Here is a 20130-nt window from a genome sequence, read left to right as displayed (position 1 = left end):
TCAGTTCCCCTGTGAAGGAAATCCTACCTGATCACCAGATACCCATCGGGGTCTTGTAGCTACCGCTAGAGAGAAATTCCTCAGAATCTGTCAAGGATTGGCACTGAGATTTAATTGCAGGGATCTTTACTCTCGTAGCTCACACATTGTTAGTATCCCATTACGTTCCCAGGTGCAATTCATATGACTTCCCCAAAAGTGACAGAACCGGAGTATCCGGGTAGACAAGGGAGGGCGAAGGTAGCTGTTTTGTTTTACCCCAAGGTTCCTTTGTCTCCCATTCACTTGGGCTAGTGTTGGCTAAGAGCACGCACTTTGGGGCGGGCATCTCAGTGAGACCAGGGGCGGCCAGGTGTGGCTGGGCAGGTGCGCGCAGCAGGCGCAGACGCGCGGGGGCTCCCGAGGGCCGGCGCAGGGCTCGGCACCTGCGGCCGCGGCGGGGTGGGAACCAGGTGGCTTCGCCCGGGCCTGCAGGAAGTGGCGGCGCGCGGCCTGCAGGCGGGGACGCGGCCCGGCCCGGCGCCCGAGCGGACCTGATGGCGGCGCCGGAGCCCACGGGGCCCGGGGACGCCGCCGCGGCCGCCCTGGATGGGCTGTCCCGAAACCTGTCCTACTGGGCGCCAGGCGCGGCCAACGGCTCGCTATCGGGCGCGTGGTATCGCAGGAACCAGGTAAGGCCGCGGCCGAGGCGGGGACCCCGGGCCCCAGCGCCTTCGTGCCCAGCCGAAGACCCCGGGGTGGCTGCGTGGGAGGGGCAGAGGGCGCTGTCGCCGTGCGCTGGCCACTGCGGGACCCCGGCAGCCTCGGGCCTGGCCGCGGAGGAGACGCGCAGTCTGCGGCGGCCCCTGCAGATTGCTGGGCCTGTGCGTCCCTCCCCTGGCGGAGTCAGCCCTCATCTCCCAGAAGGATTCTAGGGATGTGAAGTGAATTTCCACTTATTTTCACCCTAAGATCCTTTCACAGTACCAAAAAAAAAAAAAAAAGGTGACATTGTTCCCCGAAGCAGGAAATCGTGAAGGGAATCTGCGTGTCAGCCGTGCGCAGATGTGCCCCGCGTGTCCCCAGGGTCTCCGCAGAGCGCTTCCATTTCCGTGCGAGTACCTCTGGTATTCTCGGGTTGCAGCAGCGTGACTCTCTCCCTCTTCATTGCCAGCCCTTTGGGAAAACATTGTCAGCCTAAACATCACCAGTTTACACTGGAAATATACATTGAACGAGATCAAAGGGGACCGGAGAAGCCCATTTATTTTTGGCTGAGTCTCAGATCAGAAAAACCTTCTGTCCCAGCCCTCTCCCTAGCAGCATTTATGGTCTTTTAAGTGGGGGGCGAGTTTGATGCGGTGGATCCAGGCCTCCTTCTGTTTTCATAAATGTGTTACTTTGTTCTTATTCCTTAGCAAAACCATGAGTCTTTTTATTTCACAAAAATACAATCATAAAATATCTGTTGGTGTTGGTCTAAGTGGGAGATCTTAACCAGTATCAAAGGTTTAGATTCCTTTTATGTTTGAAAAGTGCCTTGAATGTTAGTTTCTGAACTCAGACGACAATTTATTTGTACAAAGAATAAATATACATATCCACCTTACAAGTTTTCAGCAGAAGGGAGAGTATTGTTTCAAGTCTGTTTTACCACAAAAGATACTAAAATAGAAAAAGTGAAGAGTAAGAGTTATCCCATATCTCCTTCCACCCACAGGAATTACAAAGAAGAGAACCACTTTCTGTGGGAACTTCCTTGAGTGTATTTGTTATACTATGCTTATGCTAAAGGCGTCCCAATAAATGTGTAAGCATGATCCCCTTTTGGCAAATATATTGAGTTAGTGGCTGTCACCTACCATGGCATCATCCAAACAGAGGAAAACATTGTCACAGTGGAAATCTCTGCAGTCATTAGTTCTTGTAATGTTTCCTAGAATTCTTGATTGTCATGGCACTCTGATACCCAAAATTTGATTATCATGTGGCATAAATATGAGGCAAATAAGGTCTGCACAGCTAAACTTGTCTTTGACAATGCGTATCTGCTCATGTTAGAAGAGTGTATCCAGCGTGTACTATCAAAATCAGCGAGCTGACGTCTAAACTATGGCTGGTTTGAGATAAAACTATACCAGCCTTTTTGCTTACTGTGCAAATTTAGAACATCTTATGCGTCTGTGGTATTTATTCTTTTAATTAGTGCTAAAAAGATACTTAAAATATTTTTTACTTAAGCAAAAGTAATAATTGGTTGTTGTTTTTTTTTTTTAACCAATTCGAAAAGTGTTTTATTGAATGCCTCTAGAATTGGTCAGGCCAGCAAAAATAAAATGGGGTTCAGTTTTTATTTTATTTTATTTTTGGCACCAACTGAAATTGGGATAGTCAAATAAGAGTGTATCTCCACAAAAGCAAAATGTAAGATAAACATTTGTGACTCCTGTAGCCATCATCAGCCTTCCTTGTGGGCTAGCCAAGGATTCGTGATGCTTGTTGGTTTCTGTCAGCGTTAGCGCATTTGAAATATTTATCCAGGACCTCTTTGCCGAGAGCCCACCGTGTGTGCCTTCCAGAGGAATTACCATCCGATCTGATCTGTAAGCCTTATTCTATGGCAAAGGACCAGCTCCATGGAAACGCTTCCTTGGAGTAAGCGAAGGTTGAGCATAGCCATGTAGAGGCTGTGTTGTCTGAGGCAGAAAAGTGATTGGTTCTGGAGAAGATGATCTCAAAGCAAGCAGAGGGCGGGAAGTTTGGGCAAACAGAGAGGGGAGGTGGTTGCCCTTTGGTGTTTGGAAGCCTACTTGCTTGTTTAAAAGCCTTTGTAGGAGTGTAGCCATGGAAGACTAAGTTCTGAAAAAAAAATTTTTTTTATATTGGATGCACAAGTTTTCAGTATAAGAGGATAATGTTCTAAGACATGTTTTGAGCTCACGGCTATATACAAAGTGCTGTGAGGCTGATCACTATAGTTCAAGACCCAGACTCTTCATTCAAGGAATGTTCTGTGGGTGATGTAAATAACTCCAAAACAAGGAGTGGTGCTGTCATGCCAGTGGTCTAAAGGCCTGTGGAGATTCAGCGAGGTGGCTCTCAGCTGGGCCCACCAGGCATGTGTTTGTAAAGTGGTGTTTGAGTGGGACATTAAGGATGGGTGACATTTCATGATAGCAGTACCTAGGGGGAGGGCATTCCACCAAAGAGAAAGGCCTGGGGACCAAGAAACGGCCACCATGGGCCAGTGTCCTTCACTTGTTCATATCTAGTATTGTACAATTCTTTGACCATTGGTGGCTGCAGTGGCAGAGAGAATCTGCCTGTAAGGTGGAAGAGGATTTGGGGCCAGGCTGTGGTCCTGGATTGCCTGAAAAAACAGGTGAGGAGGTTTAGACTTTAGCTCACAGATACTCAGAAGCCATTGGAGTTTTTGTTTTGCAGTCATGTTTTTGTTTTTGTTTGAGGGGAACTGAGTGGGAAGTGAAAGAATCAAAGCAAATTAAATAAAGTAAATTTGTAGCAGGAGTGGAGGCCTCAGATTGGCACAGCTATGGGATAAGTTTTATCCATAGATACCTGCAGAGAAGTTGAAAAAACTTCTACCAACATTTAAAAATAATTAACAAAAATAATAAAATAATTTTTTTTAAAAAATGAGATTAACCTTAAAATTTCAAGTTTCCATCATCTTTTTTTTTTTGTTTTGTTTTGTTTTTGGCGGAACCGGGGATTGAACTCAGATCCTTGCGTTTGCCAGTCAAGCGCTTATCCTACTGAGCCATCTCCCCAGCCCCTAAATTTCCATCATCTTTATTTATTTACTTTGTATTTTAGAGTCTACAGGGCATTCAGGGTCTCATTACTAGATCGAACTCGTAGTGATCCACCTGTTTACAGCCTCCCAAAACCTGGGATTACAAGCGCGTGCCACCATGCCCAGTCTCAGTTGCTGTCTCAGTGCACCCCTGGGGGCAGGGCTGGCACAGCAAGCCCAGGGTTTGCACTCCTGGCCCCTGTGCCTGCTTGCAGGCGCTTTAATCCACTGAGCTATTTGGCCTGCCCTCCATCATCTTTTAAATATTAGAAATTCTAGCAACCTGGAGCTAGAATTTCCCACAGTATCACTGTCAACTCTGCACCTTGGCCCATCATTCCTTTTACCTGCTGACCCCAGCAAGCAGCAGGCGTCTAATTTGCAGAGGCTCCTGGAAACTGTCATCTTGGTTTTTGCTACCTAACTGCATGCACTTGAGAAGCTCACTTAATTCCTCAAGGTCTCAGGTTTTCCTGCTGGTAAAATTATGTTTGGAGTAGAAACTGTCAGGCTGTCCTCCTGCTATGTGGTTGAATAAATAAGGACCAGGCTAGAAGAGGGGTTGAGGGTTGCGAAAGGGAGGGAACCCTGCAAAGGGTTCCTTGGGGTGTATGCATTGCTAATAGCTAAACTCACAAGGACGCTATTAGAAAAGTTTGTCCTGCATAAGGTAAGATGAAAACTGCAGAATGCTTATGTCTTCTATTTGAACTTTTGATCCACAATGACTTGAATGTTGAAAGTCAACAGATTTAAAGGAAAGTTGATACAACTTGGCAGAGAAGAGGCAAAGTGAAGAGACTGACATTTGTTATGCATTTACGATGTGACACTTTATAGCTATTATCTAATTTGAGCCCCCAATAACCTTGTAAGGTACACATTATCCTCTCTGTGCACATAAAGAAACTGCTATCAAATAGCTCACCCCAAGATCTTCCAACAAGTGGGTTTAAGGGCAAAGTTATTCTTATTCCATGCCTGAAGGACGTTGCTAGAGACTGAGGCCTGCAAAGAATGTGACTGTAGAGTAAATGTGAAGGGAGAAGTGCACATTGCCCCCGTTAAGAAGAATAGCAGTGAGTTTTATATTGCCCTTTTATTGATTTTTGCTTTGCTATCATCTGTCTCTTTTCTGCCAGTAGCTGCACAAAACTGGCTCTTAAAGAAAAGTGCCAAAACTTTCACATACTCAGAGGGCTGGGTAGAGATGGTTGATCATTTCCAGCTCCTTCCTAAGAAAAATCTTTTTTGTTTTTGCCTTCTTTATACATGCAATATGACGTTTTTTCCTTTACACATTTTCATGAAGATGAAGGAAAAACGATAACCTCAAAGCAACTGTACCAATGCTTTTTTATGTCTTAAAAAAGGAACTTTTTATTTCAAGGAACTGAGTTTTAATGTTCTTGTGAATTTGGCAAACCAGGTGTTTGTGTTTAAATCTACCTGATGTTCTCCTTATGGCTTGATTCATAACATTTGCATTGATGCACTCAGCCAAATCCAGGCTGAAAACTTTGCCTCGTTCCAGATTTGCATGGGCTGATTTCTTCAAAAATTATTTTTATAAGGGGAAAATAGGGACAGAATGGATACAGGAAGACATAGGGGATAAGAGCTAAAAGACACAGCAGAAAAAGAAATGCTTCAAGTATACTGATTAGGGGTGCAGGGTTAGGTGACCCATCAATGAGAAAAAATAAGAAGGTGATCACCATAAAGCCAGGCCTGTGATTCTTCTGCCGAAGGGTGGGCATAGCAGGAGTGTGGGACATAGGGAGGGTTGATGGACTCCAGGGTCCATTTCTTGATCTCAGTAATGGTTAGAAGAGTGTTGTCCACATAATAACTTGAGGTATAGTCATTCATCCAGATAATTGTCTTTGTAGCTTCCCGTATTATGTTCTACAATTATAGAAAGTTAAAAAAAAAAATTAGCATCGCTGTGGCCCTTCAACTTGCAGTAAATATATGCCATATTCCTTTTGTTTGGTTAGAAATATTTAAAAAGTTTGTTTTTAAAAACATTGGTGCTTGTTCACATTGGTCTTTGAGAGGTCATTGGGAAAGAATAACATTTTATTCATGTATGGTCAAGTTTTGAAAGCGGAGCCTGTTTACTAGATTTGTTGACAAGTTTCTTAATTTTTCCTTTTCTTGGCACTCTATTGGAATGGAAATAATACATACATGCATACCTTATATGGTTGTAAAATTAACATAATATATGTTAAATATAGAAAGTACCCAATAAGCACTAGCTATTATTAGTAGTATTAAATGAGCCTCTATTATAGGAAAGATCAGGAAATATTGATTTCTGATAATTAATAATTTTGGATTTAGCTCATTGAAAATGAAGTAAGAAGATTTCTGTAGATTCTCTGGAGCAGCTTTGCTTTCTTTAACCTATAACCACTGTCTCCATACCTGGTACCTACTCAGCCTCTTTGATGTTGGCCTCCCCTTCACTCTCCACAAGCAGTAACATTCCAGAACACTTCTAAATTGGAATGATTTTTAGACTGAACACTTGGTATCCTGAGATACTAAGGCAGGGATTCTCTCCACGTCTTTTGCCATTCTCTGGTCTTCTAGGTTGGAGAGACACCAAGTGTAGAGTACTCGTAACAGCTGGCAGATGTGCTTGGTGACAGGAGTACAATCATATTTATAGATCCTGATTATACATTAACCAAAGAACCAGCGCTGTCAGCCTGAGAACCCTCATTTAGAGTTCGTAAGACTTTGTGGCACTGATGTTACCTTAGTTTTTGTTTTCTCCTGCAGAGCTAGTATTTCTCTGTTCAGCTTTTGTTAGCCACCTCCATCTCATGCCTGGTATTTCAGCTGACTTCAGTTTACATAGTCAGTCCTCTTCATTCAGGACTTGGGCCAGCAGAGTGTCCTAATTAGGAGCCCATAATGTCAGAGCCCAGAAGATAATGCTCACTTCCCCACCCCAAGATGTACACACCTGCACTTTGGCCTCACCTTATTACTTGCCAGGCCCAGGGCCACTCTCAGCTTGGCCACTTTCAACCCTGATGCATCAGGAGGTGCTGACTGTGTAAACATGGGTGGATATGTGTTTAGTCATGCACTCTACCCCTCCCTGAGGATTCTATTTAGTCACTGTTTCTTTAAGGACCCAACCTAAGCTTAGCAGGTTATACTAGGTCTGCATAAAATAAATGTCCTGTCACCTTCCTGTCACCTCAGTCCTGGTTTCCTAAGTCACTAGAACTTACCATCTTTGTAGCTCTCAGATTGTCTCCTTCTTTTCTGCTTTGTGGTTTTGGGATTGAGCCCAGGTCCTCATGCATGCTCAGCATGTGCTCTTCTGCGTTACACCCCTAGCCCCCTGACATTGTTTCCCTCTTTCAAGAGCTTGGACCCCTGGCCTAATTTCTTTAGCTTCTAACAGAGGTCAGTCTTGTTCTTCAGGCTTTTGAACTAGCCTTACCTACCAATAATGTTTTGAAAGTCAAGAAGCTTTTAAGTTGCAGGTTACACAAAACAATGTTACTGGTTTAAATAATAATTTTTAAAAAGTTAATCTGTTTGAATGAAGACAAAAGCTAGAATTCTGGGTTCAGGCAAGCCTTGATCAGGGGTTTCCCTACACAGTGAACACTAAGTTTGTCAGTGTCAGTTTGTTCTTCGGGGTTGATGGCTCTGCCTATAGCAGGCTCACCTCTTTAGGCAACATACTTCACACCCAGAAGGAAAAATTTGATTTTCAGGTATAATGAGGAATCATGGGCCATAGTCTGACTGAAGGAGGTTCAGTCTGTGTTCTATCCCATCTCAGTTGCCAAGATTCTGGTCTTGATGTCCCTGAAGTGTATGGGTACCCCCAAGGAAGGACTGGATGGCCTCATGAAAAGGAAGGTCTTATCACCAAGAGAAAGGAGGGCTGTGTGGTCCATATCTTTGTGAATTATTAAATCTCCCTGTGAATTATTGTCTTTCTAGGCAGCCCTAATATATAATCTCAGTTAATGTATATCTCAGTTCATACAGAATGAACTTTCCTTTCTGTATTCTGGCTCACAAGAATGAGCCCCCCTCACCAAAGCACTCGCCCATTTAGCTTGCCTCATGTTTGTGGGTGAGACTTGGGCAGTAATAGAATTAACTTCTGAAACATTTTCATTAGGATCATTTCTAGGCAGTGATTTATTTCTAAGTTCTAGACTTAACCTCTTCCTATCAAAGAGATTCTAAAAAGGCCTCTAGTCTTCTCTATGGATGGAAAAATCAAAGGGATAACATTGGGCCAGCTAATCAACAATGCAGGCCTGAAATGCAACCAAAATTCCATCAAATCAAAATCAGAGTCAAGAGCCTTCTTAATAAAGGATAATATGCAATGATATTTTTTAGTAAGTCAGAAAACACAGATATATCCTCAAAATGTAGTATTTTTGTGATGTGTGTGTGTGTGTGTATGTGTACGTACATGTATGTATATGTGTGTGGTGGGAGAGAATGCTTTGAAAAACTTCCTCAAAAAATAAAAACAGAATTATCATGCAATGCATGTGGTGGCTAAGCTCAGGAGATTAGTAAAGCACACTTCTGAGTATGTCTGGGGGGGTTATGGAGGCGTGAAATTGGGGTCTGTACTGCATTGATTTCCCCTTTCTCTAGGTGTTATTCCCCTGCTGCCATGAGCTGAGCAGCTTTGTTCCTGCATGCCTTTCCACCACAGTGTTCATGTCTTTGGGCCAGCTAACCATGGACTGAATCTCCTGACATCACAAGCCAAATTAAACTTTTCCTCCTCTCAATTGTGGGTGTCAGGTATTTGGTCCTAGTAATGGGAAAGCTAAGGCAGAAAATAGGTACCAAAGAAATGTGGTAGTTGCTATGTCTGTACCTGACAATATAATTCAGAAGCATTTGGAACTAGTTTATGTGATGAGTTCAGAGAGGTTTGAAGATGCAAGGTAGAGAAGACCTAGAATGCTGTAAGCAGAATTTGATGAATCATCCTTTCAAAGCTCAGAAGACTGGAACATTGGGTATGTGGACAATAAAGGCCAACCTCATGAAGTTTCTTTTGGGAACAAGGACTTCTTTGATCAGTTGTGCTAGAAGTCATGTGTACTACACTCCAGCAGAAAGTTTGTCTACATTTTTTTCTATATCCTCAGCCTTTGTGAGAGACCAGGATTCATGGCACTGACTAATTGATCTGGCAAAGGAAATTTCAAGGCAGCCCAATATTCATGCTGTAGTATGGGTACCACTGGATGTCTTTAGCCAGATTTATAGTGAGAATTGAGATTAATAAAAGAAAAAAAAAATGAAGACCTTAAATTTTGGCCTAGAAGAAACCGTGTATAAAGTTGAGGCCAAAGGAAGTATGATTGATTGCTAAGGAGATTAGCACTATTAAGAACAAACCAGGGCCAAAGAGCTCAGCAGATTAAAGCATCTGCAAGCAGGTGCAGGGGCCAGGGGTTCAATCCCTGGGCCTGCCATGCTGGCCCTACCCCCAGGGTGGACTGAGATGGCAATTGAGATTGGGCATGGTGGTATGTGCCTGTAATCCCAGCTCTTGGGAGGCTGTAAACAGGCAGATCACTATCTAGTAGTGAGACCCTGAATACCCTGTAGACCCTTCCCTAAAATGCAAAAAAAAAGAACAAAATGCTTTGCACAGGGACAAAAAGAAAGATACTTTGAGGGTGTCTCAGAATAAGCAAGACCTAACTATGTCAGGCTCAAGTCTACAAAGCTATGTTCCTTAAATTTGAGAGGACTCCTGAGGCTATTGCTCAAGAAGGGCCACTTAAGGATTTGGTTTCCTGGGGCTTATTTCACCATGGCCAGCCATCCAGCACTTAAAGCCCACTTCACTTTCAAAAGGACCTGGCCATTGCTCTCACTGACAGCAGACCTGGGCATTGTCCATTCAATGCTACTTTTAGCAGCATGTAGAATGCAAGAGTTGTGGGGCCAAAGAGGCTTCTACACAGATTTCAAAGCAAAGCATAAGAGGCTAGGTAAAGAGCCCCCAACAGGCAGTTCTTGAAGCTGTAGAAATGAAGACAAAGTTTAGTATAGACCCACAAAGTTAGGAATATAGGATGTCTACTGAGGGACCTGGGAGGCCATGAGTGGAGCCAGCCAAGAGGACTCTGTGTAGGCTGCAACCAACAAGCCTGTAGGCACAGAGCTCCCCAGTCCCTCTGGAAATTACATCTCACTCGCATATGCCTGAGATGCTGGGCATGGAACTACTTAATGTTTGTCCTGCTGCGTTTTTATCTTGATTTGGTCCAGTTCTTTTCTCTCTCCCTATTCTCACCTTTTGGAATGAGAATATTTATTCTGTACTGTTTTATTTTGGGATCATGTAACTTGATTTTGATTTTTACGGAGATTCACAACTAAGAAGTTTGCCAGGAGTCTGAGAAGAAACTTTGACTTTTAAAGCAGTTTGGAACTGTTGAGACTTTAGGGAAGGGGTAATTGCATTTCTAGTTATACCCACCACTTAATGTATATCTCAGTTTGGAAGACCAAATCTCAGGAGAAACAAATGGCTTTTATATTGTATTGTATTGTATTATTTATCTATTTACTTATTTATTTATTTGGTACAGGGTCTCACTGTGCAGCTCAGACTCGTAGTGATCCTCCCGTCTCAGGCTCCCCAGCACTGGAAGTACAGACATGCACCACTACTGACAGTAGTATTCTATTAAGTGGGGTTATTAACATACAATCATAGGGGGCTGGGGAGATGACTCAGTGGAATAAGTGCTTCCCTGGCAAGTGCAAGGGCCTGAGTTCAATCCCCGGTTCTGCCAAAAACAAAAACAAAAACAAAAACACCTTAGCAAACATGCAATCATGTTTCTTTGAAAATTAAGTATGGTTTAAGAAAATGTGTTTGAGGGCTGGTGGTAGCTCAGCGGACTACGCGCTTGCTTAGGTAAGCACAGGAGCCAGGGTTTGATCCCTGGCTCTGCATGCTGCGCTGGCCCCACCCCCAGGCACGCTAAGCAGACAATGGAGTCTGGGCGTGGTGGTGCGTGCCTGTAATCCCAGCACTTGGGAGGCAGAAATCAGGAGGATCACTACAAGTCTGGACTGTGTAGTGAGACCCTGCACACAAAAAAAAAAAAGAAAGAAAAGAAAACTTTAAAAAAAAAAAAAGAAGAAGAAGAAGAAGAAGATGTGTTTGTGTATCAACTTAACAGGAGTGGGATGTGATGATTAAACCTAATTGTGTCAACTTGATTGGCTCAGGAGCTGCCCCAGGAATTAGTAAATCACACTTCTGGGTACGTCCGCCTAAGTCACAGAAGCATGATTTTGGGGTCTCTATCTGGTTTCTGGCCCTTTCCTCTCTGGTGCTGACTGTATGTTCTCCTTCCTGGCTGCCATGAACTCCCTCTTTCTGCCATAGTGCTCCAGGCTTCCAGTCAGTCAGCCTCAGCCTGAACCCCAAGAAACCACTAGGCAAACAAATTATGTGTATGTTGTGGGTATCACATATTTAATCTCAGCCACTGGAGAGCTGACTAGTGCAATCCAGCAATCCCACATCTGAATACTTACCAAAAAGCTGAAATCAAAATGTTGAGGAAATGTCTGCACTCCCACATTCTCTCCAGCCCTACTCACGTCAGCCAGGTGGTGGAATCAGTCTAAGTGTCCACCAACGGAGGACTGGATAGAGGAAATGTGGCCTAGGCGCACGATGGAATGCCATTAAGCCTTGAAAGGGAAAGAGATTCTGTTGGTTTCAATAATGTGAAATTCTAATACATTATGCCTAAGTAAAATAAGCCAGAGACGGAAAGACAAACACCTCACATTTTCACTTGTATGTGGAGTCTACAGCAATTGAACTCATAGGAGCAAGGAACAGAATGGTGCTCACAAAAACTTTGAGGTGGGAAGACCAAATCTCAGGAGAAATAAGATGGGTATTTATTTATTTGGTACAGGGTCTCTCTATGCAGCTTGGAGTGAACCTCCCAGCTCAGCCTCCCCAGTGCTGTAAGTACAGTCATGCACCACTACTCCTGGTTTTAGTGGCCAGGCCAGCACAGCTTGTGATACTGGGGATTGAACCTGCATCCTTGTGCTTGCTAGGCAGGTGCTTAGACCACTGAGCTAGCCCAAGATGGGTATTTTTGACATCATACAAATGGCAAATATAGATAATAATAAGGTATTGTACATCTCAAAGTTGTTAGGAATAAATTTCAAATATCTTCACTATAAAACTGATAAGCACTGAAGTTGTAGATATGTCAATCAGCTTGATTTAACTATGTGATATTTATAGATCATAACATTCCTTCATAACCCATAAACATATAAGTATAAATTGTTAATTTTCAGTAATTTTTTAAAATTAAAAAATACTCAAAAAGCATTTTAAGGGATGGCTTTAAGTGAAGTGACCCTGGCTTATATTACCTGATAAATTACTTACAGTAGACGTGCAGGACCACCTAGTGCTGCATCCTAGCTTCCCTGGTGCTGCCACACCATACCCAACACCATGACTTAGAGGAGGTAGTTTAATTTGGCTCACATTTTTAAGAGATTTAGCCCCTGATCAGCCAGACTTAAGGCAGGAACATTGTGGCAGAAGGATGTGTCAAAGCACATATACTGCATTCATAGCAGCCAGGAGGCAGAGCAGGGACCAGTGCCAGAGAAGAAAGGGGCCAGGGACCAAAGGAGCCAGGTCCACCTCCGTGACTTATCCAGAAATATACAGAATCCCTTGGGCATTTTTAATCCAGTTATGTTGATATATTACAATTCATAGTCACATGCTGTGATGTGACTGTAAATAAAGGAGCCAAAGCAGAAAAGGAAATGTTATAATATACCTTTGGCTTTGATGGCCTGAGTCACAGTAGTGGAGAAATGGGCAGCTCTGTGCGAGCGAGATTCGGATGGACCTCATGTGATAAGCAGCTGTTACAGCTGTGGAGTAGGCAGCAATTGTGGCTTAAACGTAGAGCCCTTTATGAGTCTTTTGACCCAAATAACAATTAGCATTGATCATTCCTCTGGGTGTCATATGTGTGCTGACCATTAAATTTATGCGATCTAGCTATTGGATCAGAGGGATGGAAGGATCTTGCCAGGAATTGGGGTTTGAGAGACATTAGAAATTAGCTTGTCTGGGGGCTGGTGAGATGGCTCAGTGGTCTAAAGCACCTACTTAGAACAAGCTTAGCAAAGCACAGGGACCGTGGTTTAATCCCCCAGCACCACATGCCAGCCAGCCCCGCCCCCTGGTGTGCTGAGCTGGCCACACACACACACACACACACACACACACACACGTAAATAAATAAAAATATTTAAAAAAAAAAAAAAAAGAAAGAAATTAGCTTATCTGTGAGGAATTTAGAGGTGCTGAAGAGCCCAAGTCACAGGGTCCAACATACATAGCGAACTTGACCTTTATTTTTGCGTTAATTTCAGAAAGATTGGGTCTGGTGGGTGGCAAGAGCCTCAGCAGTATCTGGCTGAGCGCCTTGGCTGCCTGCGTCGTGATCCTTCCGCAGATGGAGGCAGAAACTCACCCAGGCTGGCACCTGATAGCGACAATAAAGTTTAGCTTTATAAAAAAGGTAGTGGCAAACTACAGTTAAGAGTTCAAGGTCCAGTATTGTTCTTGAAGGTGTGAGCACTCTGGAAGCCCAGGCATCTGTGGAGGAAGGCCTGCCAGCGGAGTGAGTTCACAGCATCTAGCTGAAATAGTACTCTCGCTCCACACCCTGGGCTGTACCTGCAGAGCACAGCCTGCACGCCTGCTTCCGGGAAGTAAAAAATCAGAAGTTTTTGAAATTATGATTATAAATACGTTCTTGCAAAACCTGAAAAACTGTGGGATCCTGTGTTGATCTCGATGCAGACAGCAGCACTCCCTGTGTTCAGTGTGTCCTGATTCAAAGACAGACCCAACAGCAGACAGAAGTAACTTGTTTTGTAAGAGCCCTAACTTTAAGACTTCCTTAAGTGAAATCTCACATTTTCCCAACTGTTGTTGTTCTCCTTTTAATAAAGTGTTCAACACCCCCGAAGGATGTGCCATTAAATGCACTCCTTTTCCTATAAAGTTGTTCTGCTGAAACTTCAGTTTCTGGGAAGGAAAAAAACAGGGTGGTCTCTTAGTAAATTTAAAGGTTTGTCCTTAATGGAATTTGGTCTTTAAAAATGAGGAAAGTATAATTATGTAAGTAAATGTGTTCTCTAGTAAAAAACAAAATGTAATAGTTCTTCCTCATATGGGAAAGCAATATGTTGGGTTTTTCTGCCTAGGTTTTAAGGTTGATTAGAAATTGGCACTGAACAGCTTGTAGAATAGCAATGATATGCGGAGTTATGTAACCCTGGCCCTTTCGCTTGGCTTTTAATCACCAGATTAAGATCCAATGTCATGAGACCTTCTCAGGCTAGGCATGCAATAACCTTATAGCATGCGATAACCAAGATAACAAATTAAAAATCTGTTCCTAGCTGAAGTTTTGGGGGTTTTTTCCATCTTTTTCACATATGGGATTATAGTTTTAATTCTGTTGGGATTCATTTTTCAGACAACTCAATTATCTACAAGAGTAAAGAGGATTAGTGGTTAGAATAGTCCAATCCATCCAGTAACTCAATATGTATTACATATTTCTTTTTTTTTTTTTTTTTTTTTTTTTTTTTTTTATTTATGTGTGTGTCCAGCTCAGCCCACCAGGGGGCGGGGCTGGCTGGCATGTGGTGCTGGGGGATTGAACCGAGGTCCCTGTGCTTTGCTTAGCTTGTTGTAAGTAGGTGCTTTAGACCACTGAGCCATCTCACCAGCCCCTGTATTACATATTTCAGGCTAAAACGTGTGTTTGCTGCTGTGAACGTTGCTCCTCCATGGCCCTGCCGTAATCCCGTTGCTCCTCAATGGCCCTGCCATAATCCCGTTGCTCCCATTGCTTGTAGGAACTCCTGAAGTGAACTCCTACTTGGTCTTCCTGTTTCCTGGGCTCCTCCCTGCCATGTTTGCTCCATACTTATGATAATCTGGATCTCAGATATCCTCCAAAACTCATGTGCTCAAGGTTGGCCTCCAGTCTGACACATTATTAAGAAGTGGTGGAACCTTGACAATGTGGGGCTTAATGGAAAGAAAGTAAGGCATGGGGTACATGCCCCTAAAAGGGACATTGGGGACCTGGCCCTTCCTCTTCTGCCTTTTCTTCCTGGACCCTCCCCGATACTTGCTCTCCCCATGATGTCACCATAAGCCCAAAGCAAAAAACCCATGTGACCATGGGCTGAGGCCTTGGAAACAGCCAAAATCAACTTTTCCTGCTCTTGAGCTTATTATAGTAGCTATATTTCCATACTGATAGAAAGCTAAGTAACACAATGTCACAAGAATGATCAGTCATCATTGTCATTGCTGTTGTTGTCGTCGTCGTCTTCTTCTTCTTCTTCTTCTTCTTCTTCTTCTTCTTCTTCTTCTTCTTCTTCTTCTTCTTCTTCATGTATTTGGTACAGGGTCTCACTATGCAGCTCGGACTGGTAGTGATCCTCCTGTTTTCAGCCTCCCCAGTTCTGGGATTATAGGCATGTACCACCATGCTGAGTTTTGGTGGCCAGCTCAGTATGCCCAGGGGTGGAGTCAGCATGGCATGTGGTGCCTGATTCAAACCCCAGTCCCTGTGCTTGCCTAAGCAGGCTTTTAGTCCACTGAGCTATCTCCCCGGCCTGAAGGATCAGTGTTCTTAAAGCCAACTCTGGGCCCATCCTTCTCTAATTTGATTTTGTGATATAATACCATCTATAGATCTGTGGCACACAGAAGCTCCTGCCTGCCTCTCCAGTCAGCTGTGGCATGATCCTCTGCTTCAGAGCCTTTCAGGACACTCTATTTAGTATACCTTGTGCCTTTGTACTTGCTCTACTCTTGGCCAAAACACACTTTGCCTGGTGAGATATTGCCCAGTGAGGCTTTCCTAACACCCCTCTTGAGGTAGGCTAAACAATGACCTCCCAAAAGGTACCACATTTTAGAACACCTGTGGATGTTACCTTGCATAGAAAAAAGAAGAAAGAAAGAAATTTATAGATGTCATTAAGGAAAGGGTCTTGATCTGTGGAGATTATCCTCGACCACTCAGTTGGGCTCTAACAGCTATGGCACATATCCTTACAAGAGAGAGACACTGGAAAATTTGACAGGGGACATCAGTGTGTACATGGAGGTAGGGATCTGAGTGATGGAGCCACAAGCCAAGGAACGGATTCTCCTCTAAAGCCTCCAGAGGGATCATAGCTCTCCCAATGCATTGATTTCAGCCCAAGAAAATTGACCTTGGACTTCTGTCCTCTAGAATTGTGACAGGATAAATTTTGTTTCAAGCTACCAAGTACAGAAGCCACAGGAAATGAGCACATTCCCCACCCTGCCAGATTCATACTCTTCCCTCTATTCCTGTAGGTTCTGAGGGACACGCCTCTATTACAAACTTGACAGGCTATGATGGATTGCCCTTGGATGCTTTCTCTACTTCTTTTGAGCTTCCTGAGGATACTTTACATCCTTGGTTCCTCACATAGGGCCTGATATTTAGCATTTGCTGCCTAAATATTAAATAGCTGCATGGCTGACTAAATAATGTCTGAGGTGAGTTTCCTCAAGCTTGGTCTGTCTGCCACGTCTGTCACCTCTCTGATCACTTTAGTTTTCTATCCTTTCCCTCGGCATTTTAGATGTTTCTCAAACAGTGTCTACATGTGGTTCTAAATTGTGCCATGGTTTTATTTTTACTTTTTTCTTGGTTTTTCCAGTTTTCCTTTTCTTTCTTTTCCTGCTATTGTCTCCCCTTGATTTTTATATATTTTTTCTAATTTTATGAAACCTGCAAAGCAGTTGTTTTGGTTTGGTTTGGGAGGGTATCACGTGCTACTGGAAATGGAACTCGGGACCTTGCACTTGCTAGGCAGGCACTTGTGCCTCTGAGCCCTAGTTTTTTTTTTTAATTTTTCAGTTTGAAAATTTCCAATTTACAAAAAGTAAAATGAACAGTATAATAAACATCACATATATATCCTTCACCTAAAGGTTGTTAGGTTAACAATGTGATATAATTGTTCTTTTTTTTTTTTAAGATATAGATTTAAGTAGTCATTTGAAAGTCATTGGCATGCATTCTGAGTCTTTATTCCCAAATATTTATGTGCATATTTCTAAGAATTTGAATGTCTTTCATTTTCTTCCCATTCTGAACCTTGGCTGCGTGCCTACCTGATGGCTAGGTATAAATCCAAAGCGACCCAGCTCATCCTAAGGTTTGCTGCTGTCTGGGAAAAGCACAAGGCCCATTTCTCAGACATACCCCTTCACTGTCCAGGTCTTGGAGGTCATTCCACTGGTGACTTTGACCTAAAACACCCAACCTGCTATATTGTAGATAACAGAATTTAGACCTCTCATTTGTAGAATAGGGAACAGCATTACCTCAGTCATGAGTTAGATATAGCCATTATGTTCAAAACCAGCTCTGAGCCTATGACTCTTTTGAACCATTTATCGGCTTCACATTGACTTGGTTCTAAGTGTAGATTTTGAAAGCAGAGCCAGGAATACAGTGGAACTCAAAGACAGATCTGGCACAGACTGTAACTAGGTCCCCACCTTATTGTATAATATCCCTGCTCTATCTGGCTAAACTGGACATAGATTACAGGCCAAGAGCACAGCAGTATGTGTCAGTGTGACATAGCTAAAGAAAATACCGGGACCAAAAAATGTAGGATAGAAGATTTTACTTCAAAAGCATCTTTTTTTTTTCTTTTCAAAGTTTTATTGATAAACATATAGCAATGAGACAGTTTCAAATCAAATCGAAAGTACAGTTTCAACAAATAATACACTGCATATATTCTTCTTACTGGTTAATTGCTGTACAAGATGCAGACTTGTGATCCTACTTACAAACACCATTAGAAAAAATCATTCTATTCATTAAGAGAATGCAACTATATATCTATCCCAACCACTTTGAATACACAGATGGACATTCATAGTTATACCCCAATTTTTTTTTAAGTTCCGTTGTTGAATATTATAGGTGTGTAAACTCAGCAAAATATTCTAAAAGAGTACAGAAGCCCATAATAGCATTGGGTCTTCTGTTTAATTGGCAATGTCAGAAATTATTGACGTGAGTCCCCCACAGCTCAACATAACAACATGGCTTTACTTCCTATATTTCATCTTCATACTTTTCTACTGGATGGTTAAGACCAAGGTAAAGCAGGACCTATGCAACAAGAGTTGTAGCTTTTTGGTTTGAGAAGGTCAGTGAAATGCCCTCAGGATTTATCCTGAGATCCTGTACCTCAGATTGTAGAACCTTTGTCAGTGCAGCCATGTGGATGAGTCACGGCCATTGCTTGGCCAATGTGCTCTCTGTGAAAGCCTGAGAGAGTGTCTTCTCCTCATGTGACTCTAAATGGAATAAGGGTTTTGTTTTTTTTGTTTTTGTTTGTTTTTTTTTTTCTTCCTCGAATGCCTTCAGGGCACTTTTGGCCAGCGGGAGAGTTGTGAAGTTCGAACTCCAGGAACCTGAGGCTGACAGCTTTGTGGAAGCAGCCTCAAAAACATCTTAATATTTATCCATACTGATATTCTGAACCTCCCCCTAGATGAATTGTTTGTTGTGACCGATCACATTTGCCAAGACACACAGGGAAAGCCTGAGACTAAGCTATGAGGATAGCAACACAGGGCACACTATAAAAATTAAGGTCATCCTCCCATGTCTGGGGCCTGTGCCTCTAACTACATTATTAGGATGTCAAACAATTTTTCTCCTAACTATTGTCACTGAGATAAGACACACATTCTGCCAACTAAATAAATATGACACATGACCCTGACCCCACTGGAAGGTTACCTTTTGTGGTCTCTGGAAAGTGACTGGCACTTGAGCTGGGTGCCTTGGGGCCAATATTCGACTGCTATCTCGTGGGTGACTTTCTAAGTACCTCTTTCCCTGGCTCTCTGTTCCTTTTCCTGTTTAATTTCCAGATTAGTAAGAGGATGAGGGCAAGAGAAGAGACAGTAAGAAAGAAAATTTTAGTCTCCACTAATTCTGAAATGTTGGAAGATATAACATGCTGAATAAGTAATTATATAAACTAAACAGCTTTAATCTAATTGGATGAAAAAATTCTAAAGGCCTGTTCACTGTATATAAAGGATACTCCTGATTGCAGATGAGGATTTTTTTAGTCATTAAAGCACATTTACTAGTGCTGCTAGTTGAAAACAGTGTTTAGTAGTTACTAGATATCAAACCATCTTCTGTTAAAAGCTTGCGTATTTGAATCATCTGTAAAATTAAGAGCTCTGTATTAGCTTTCCAACACTCTTAACAAAATAACTAACATAATGAAACTATAAAGAGAAAAGATTAGGGCTAGAGATGTGGCTTAGTGGTGGAGCACTTGCTTAGCATGATAAATTCCCAGAATCAGAACCCAAGCAGGAAAAAGAGAATGACAGAGGGGCTGAGGAAGCCAGGGAAGGTGGGAAGTAGGGAGGGATGGAGACAGAGACCGAGACCAAGACCGAGACATAGATAGAGACAGAGACAAGCTTTTTGGCTTACAATGTTAGAGAATCCAGCTCACGATTGGGCAGGCTCAGTGGTGGAAGGATCTGGGGCGCCCTTTGAGGACACATCTGCTGCCTAAAGACATCCCTCATGGACCCTCTTTTGAAGGTCCACTTCTTTTTTTTAAGAGAATACAAAATAATAATAATAAAAAATTAGAAATGTATGAATTTCACTAAACAAAATAATACAAATTCAGTAGTATTTGTTGTATTGCATAGTATTGTCTTCAAATTAGTTGTTTAGATTACCAGCTACATGAATGCAAAATTGGGGGGATTATAAGCAATTAAGAAGAGAAAAAAGAATTAAGCATTAACCTCTCCTGTCCATAGGCCAACAGAAATCAACAGTACAGTTATCCCAGCCATCCCGCACACATGCATAAATGTATCTCTTGCCCCCCTTCTCCCGTCCTTCTCATCACAGTATTTCCTTCCTGAAGGTCCACTTCAAAAGGTGCCACCTAAGGCCCACACCTATAACACATGGACATTTGAGACACAGCAACACCCAAACCATACCAGGAATTAATGTGGGCTTATTGCATCAGTCCTACTCACTGTTATATATTAAACAATTTCAGTGTAGGTGCAATCAGTATTTAATAAATTAGAGAAAATCTCAGAAAATAAAAAATAATATATACTAGTTTATATTAAGTAT

General features: G+C 42.6%; 1 protein-coding gene across 1 annotated transcript in view; it reads left to right on the top strand.

The window, feature by feature from the left end:
* Positions 1-345: 345 nt before the first annotated feature.
* Nipal2 (NIPA like domain containing 2) overlaps positions 346-20130 on the top strand; it is a 90417-nt gene continuing 70632 nt past the window's right edge. Inside the window, exon 1 of the mRNA XM_004640061.2 lies at positions 346-671. Coding sequence (XP_004640118.1) covers positions 537-671 — 135 coding nt within the window. The 5' untranslated portion in view covers positions 346-536. The remainder of the gene's footprint in view (positions 672-20130) is intronic.

Source organism: Octodon degus, unplaced genomic scaffold, assembly GCF_000260255.1.
Source record: "Octodon degus isolate 3935 unplaced genomic scaffold, OctDeg1.0 scaffold00118, whole genome shotgun sequence".
NCBI lineage: Eukaryota > Metazoa > Chordata > Mammalia > Rodentia > Octodontidae > Octodon > Octodon degus.
Note: the sequence above shows the minus strand (reverse complement) of the source record. Positions and strands in the feature narration are given on the sequence as shown.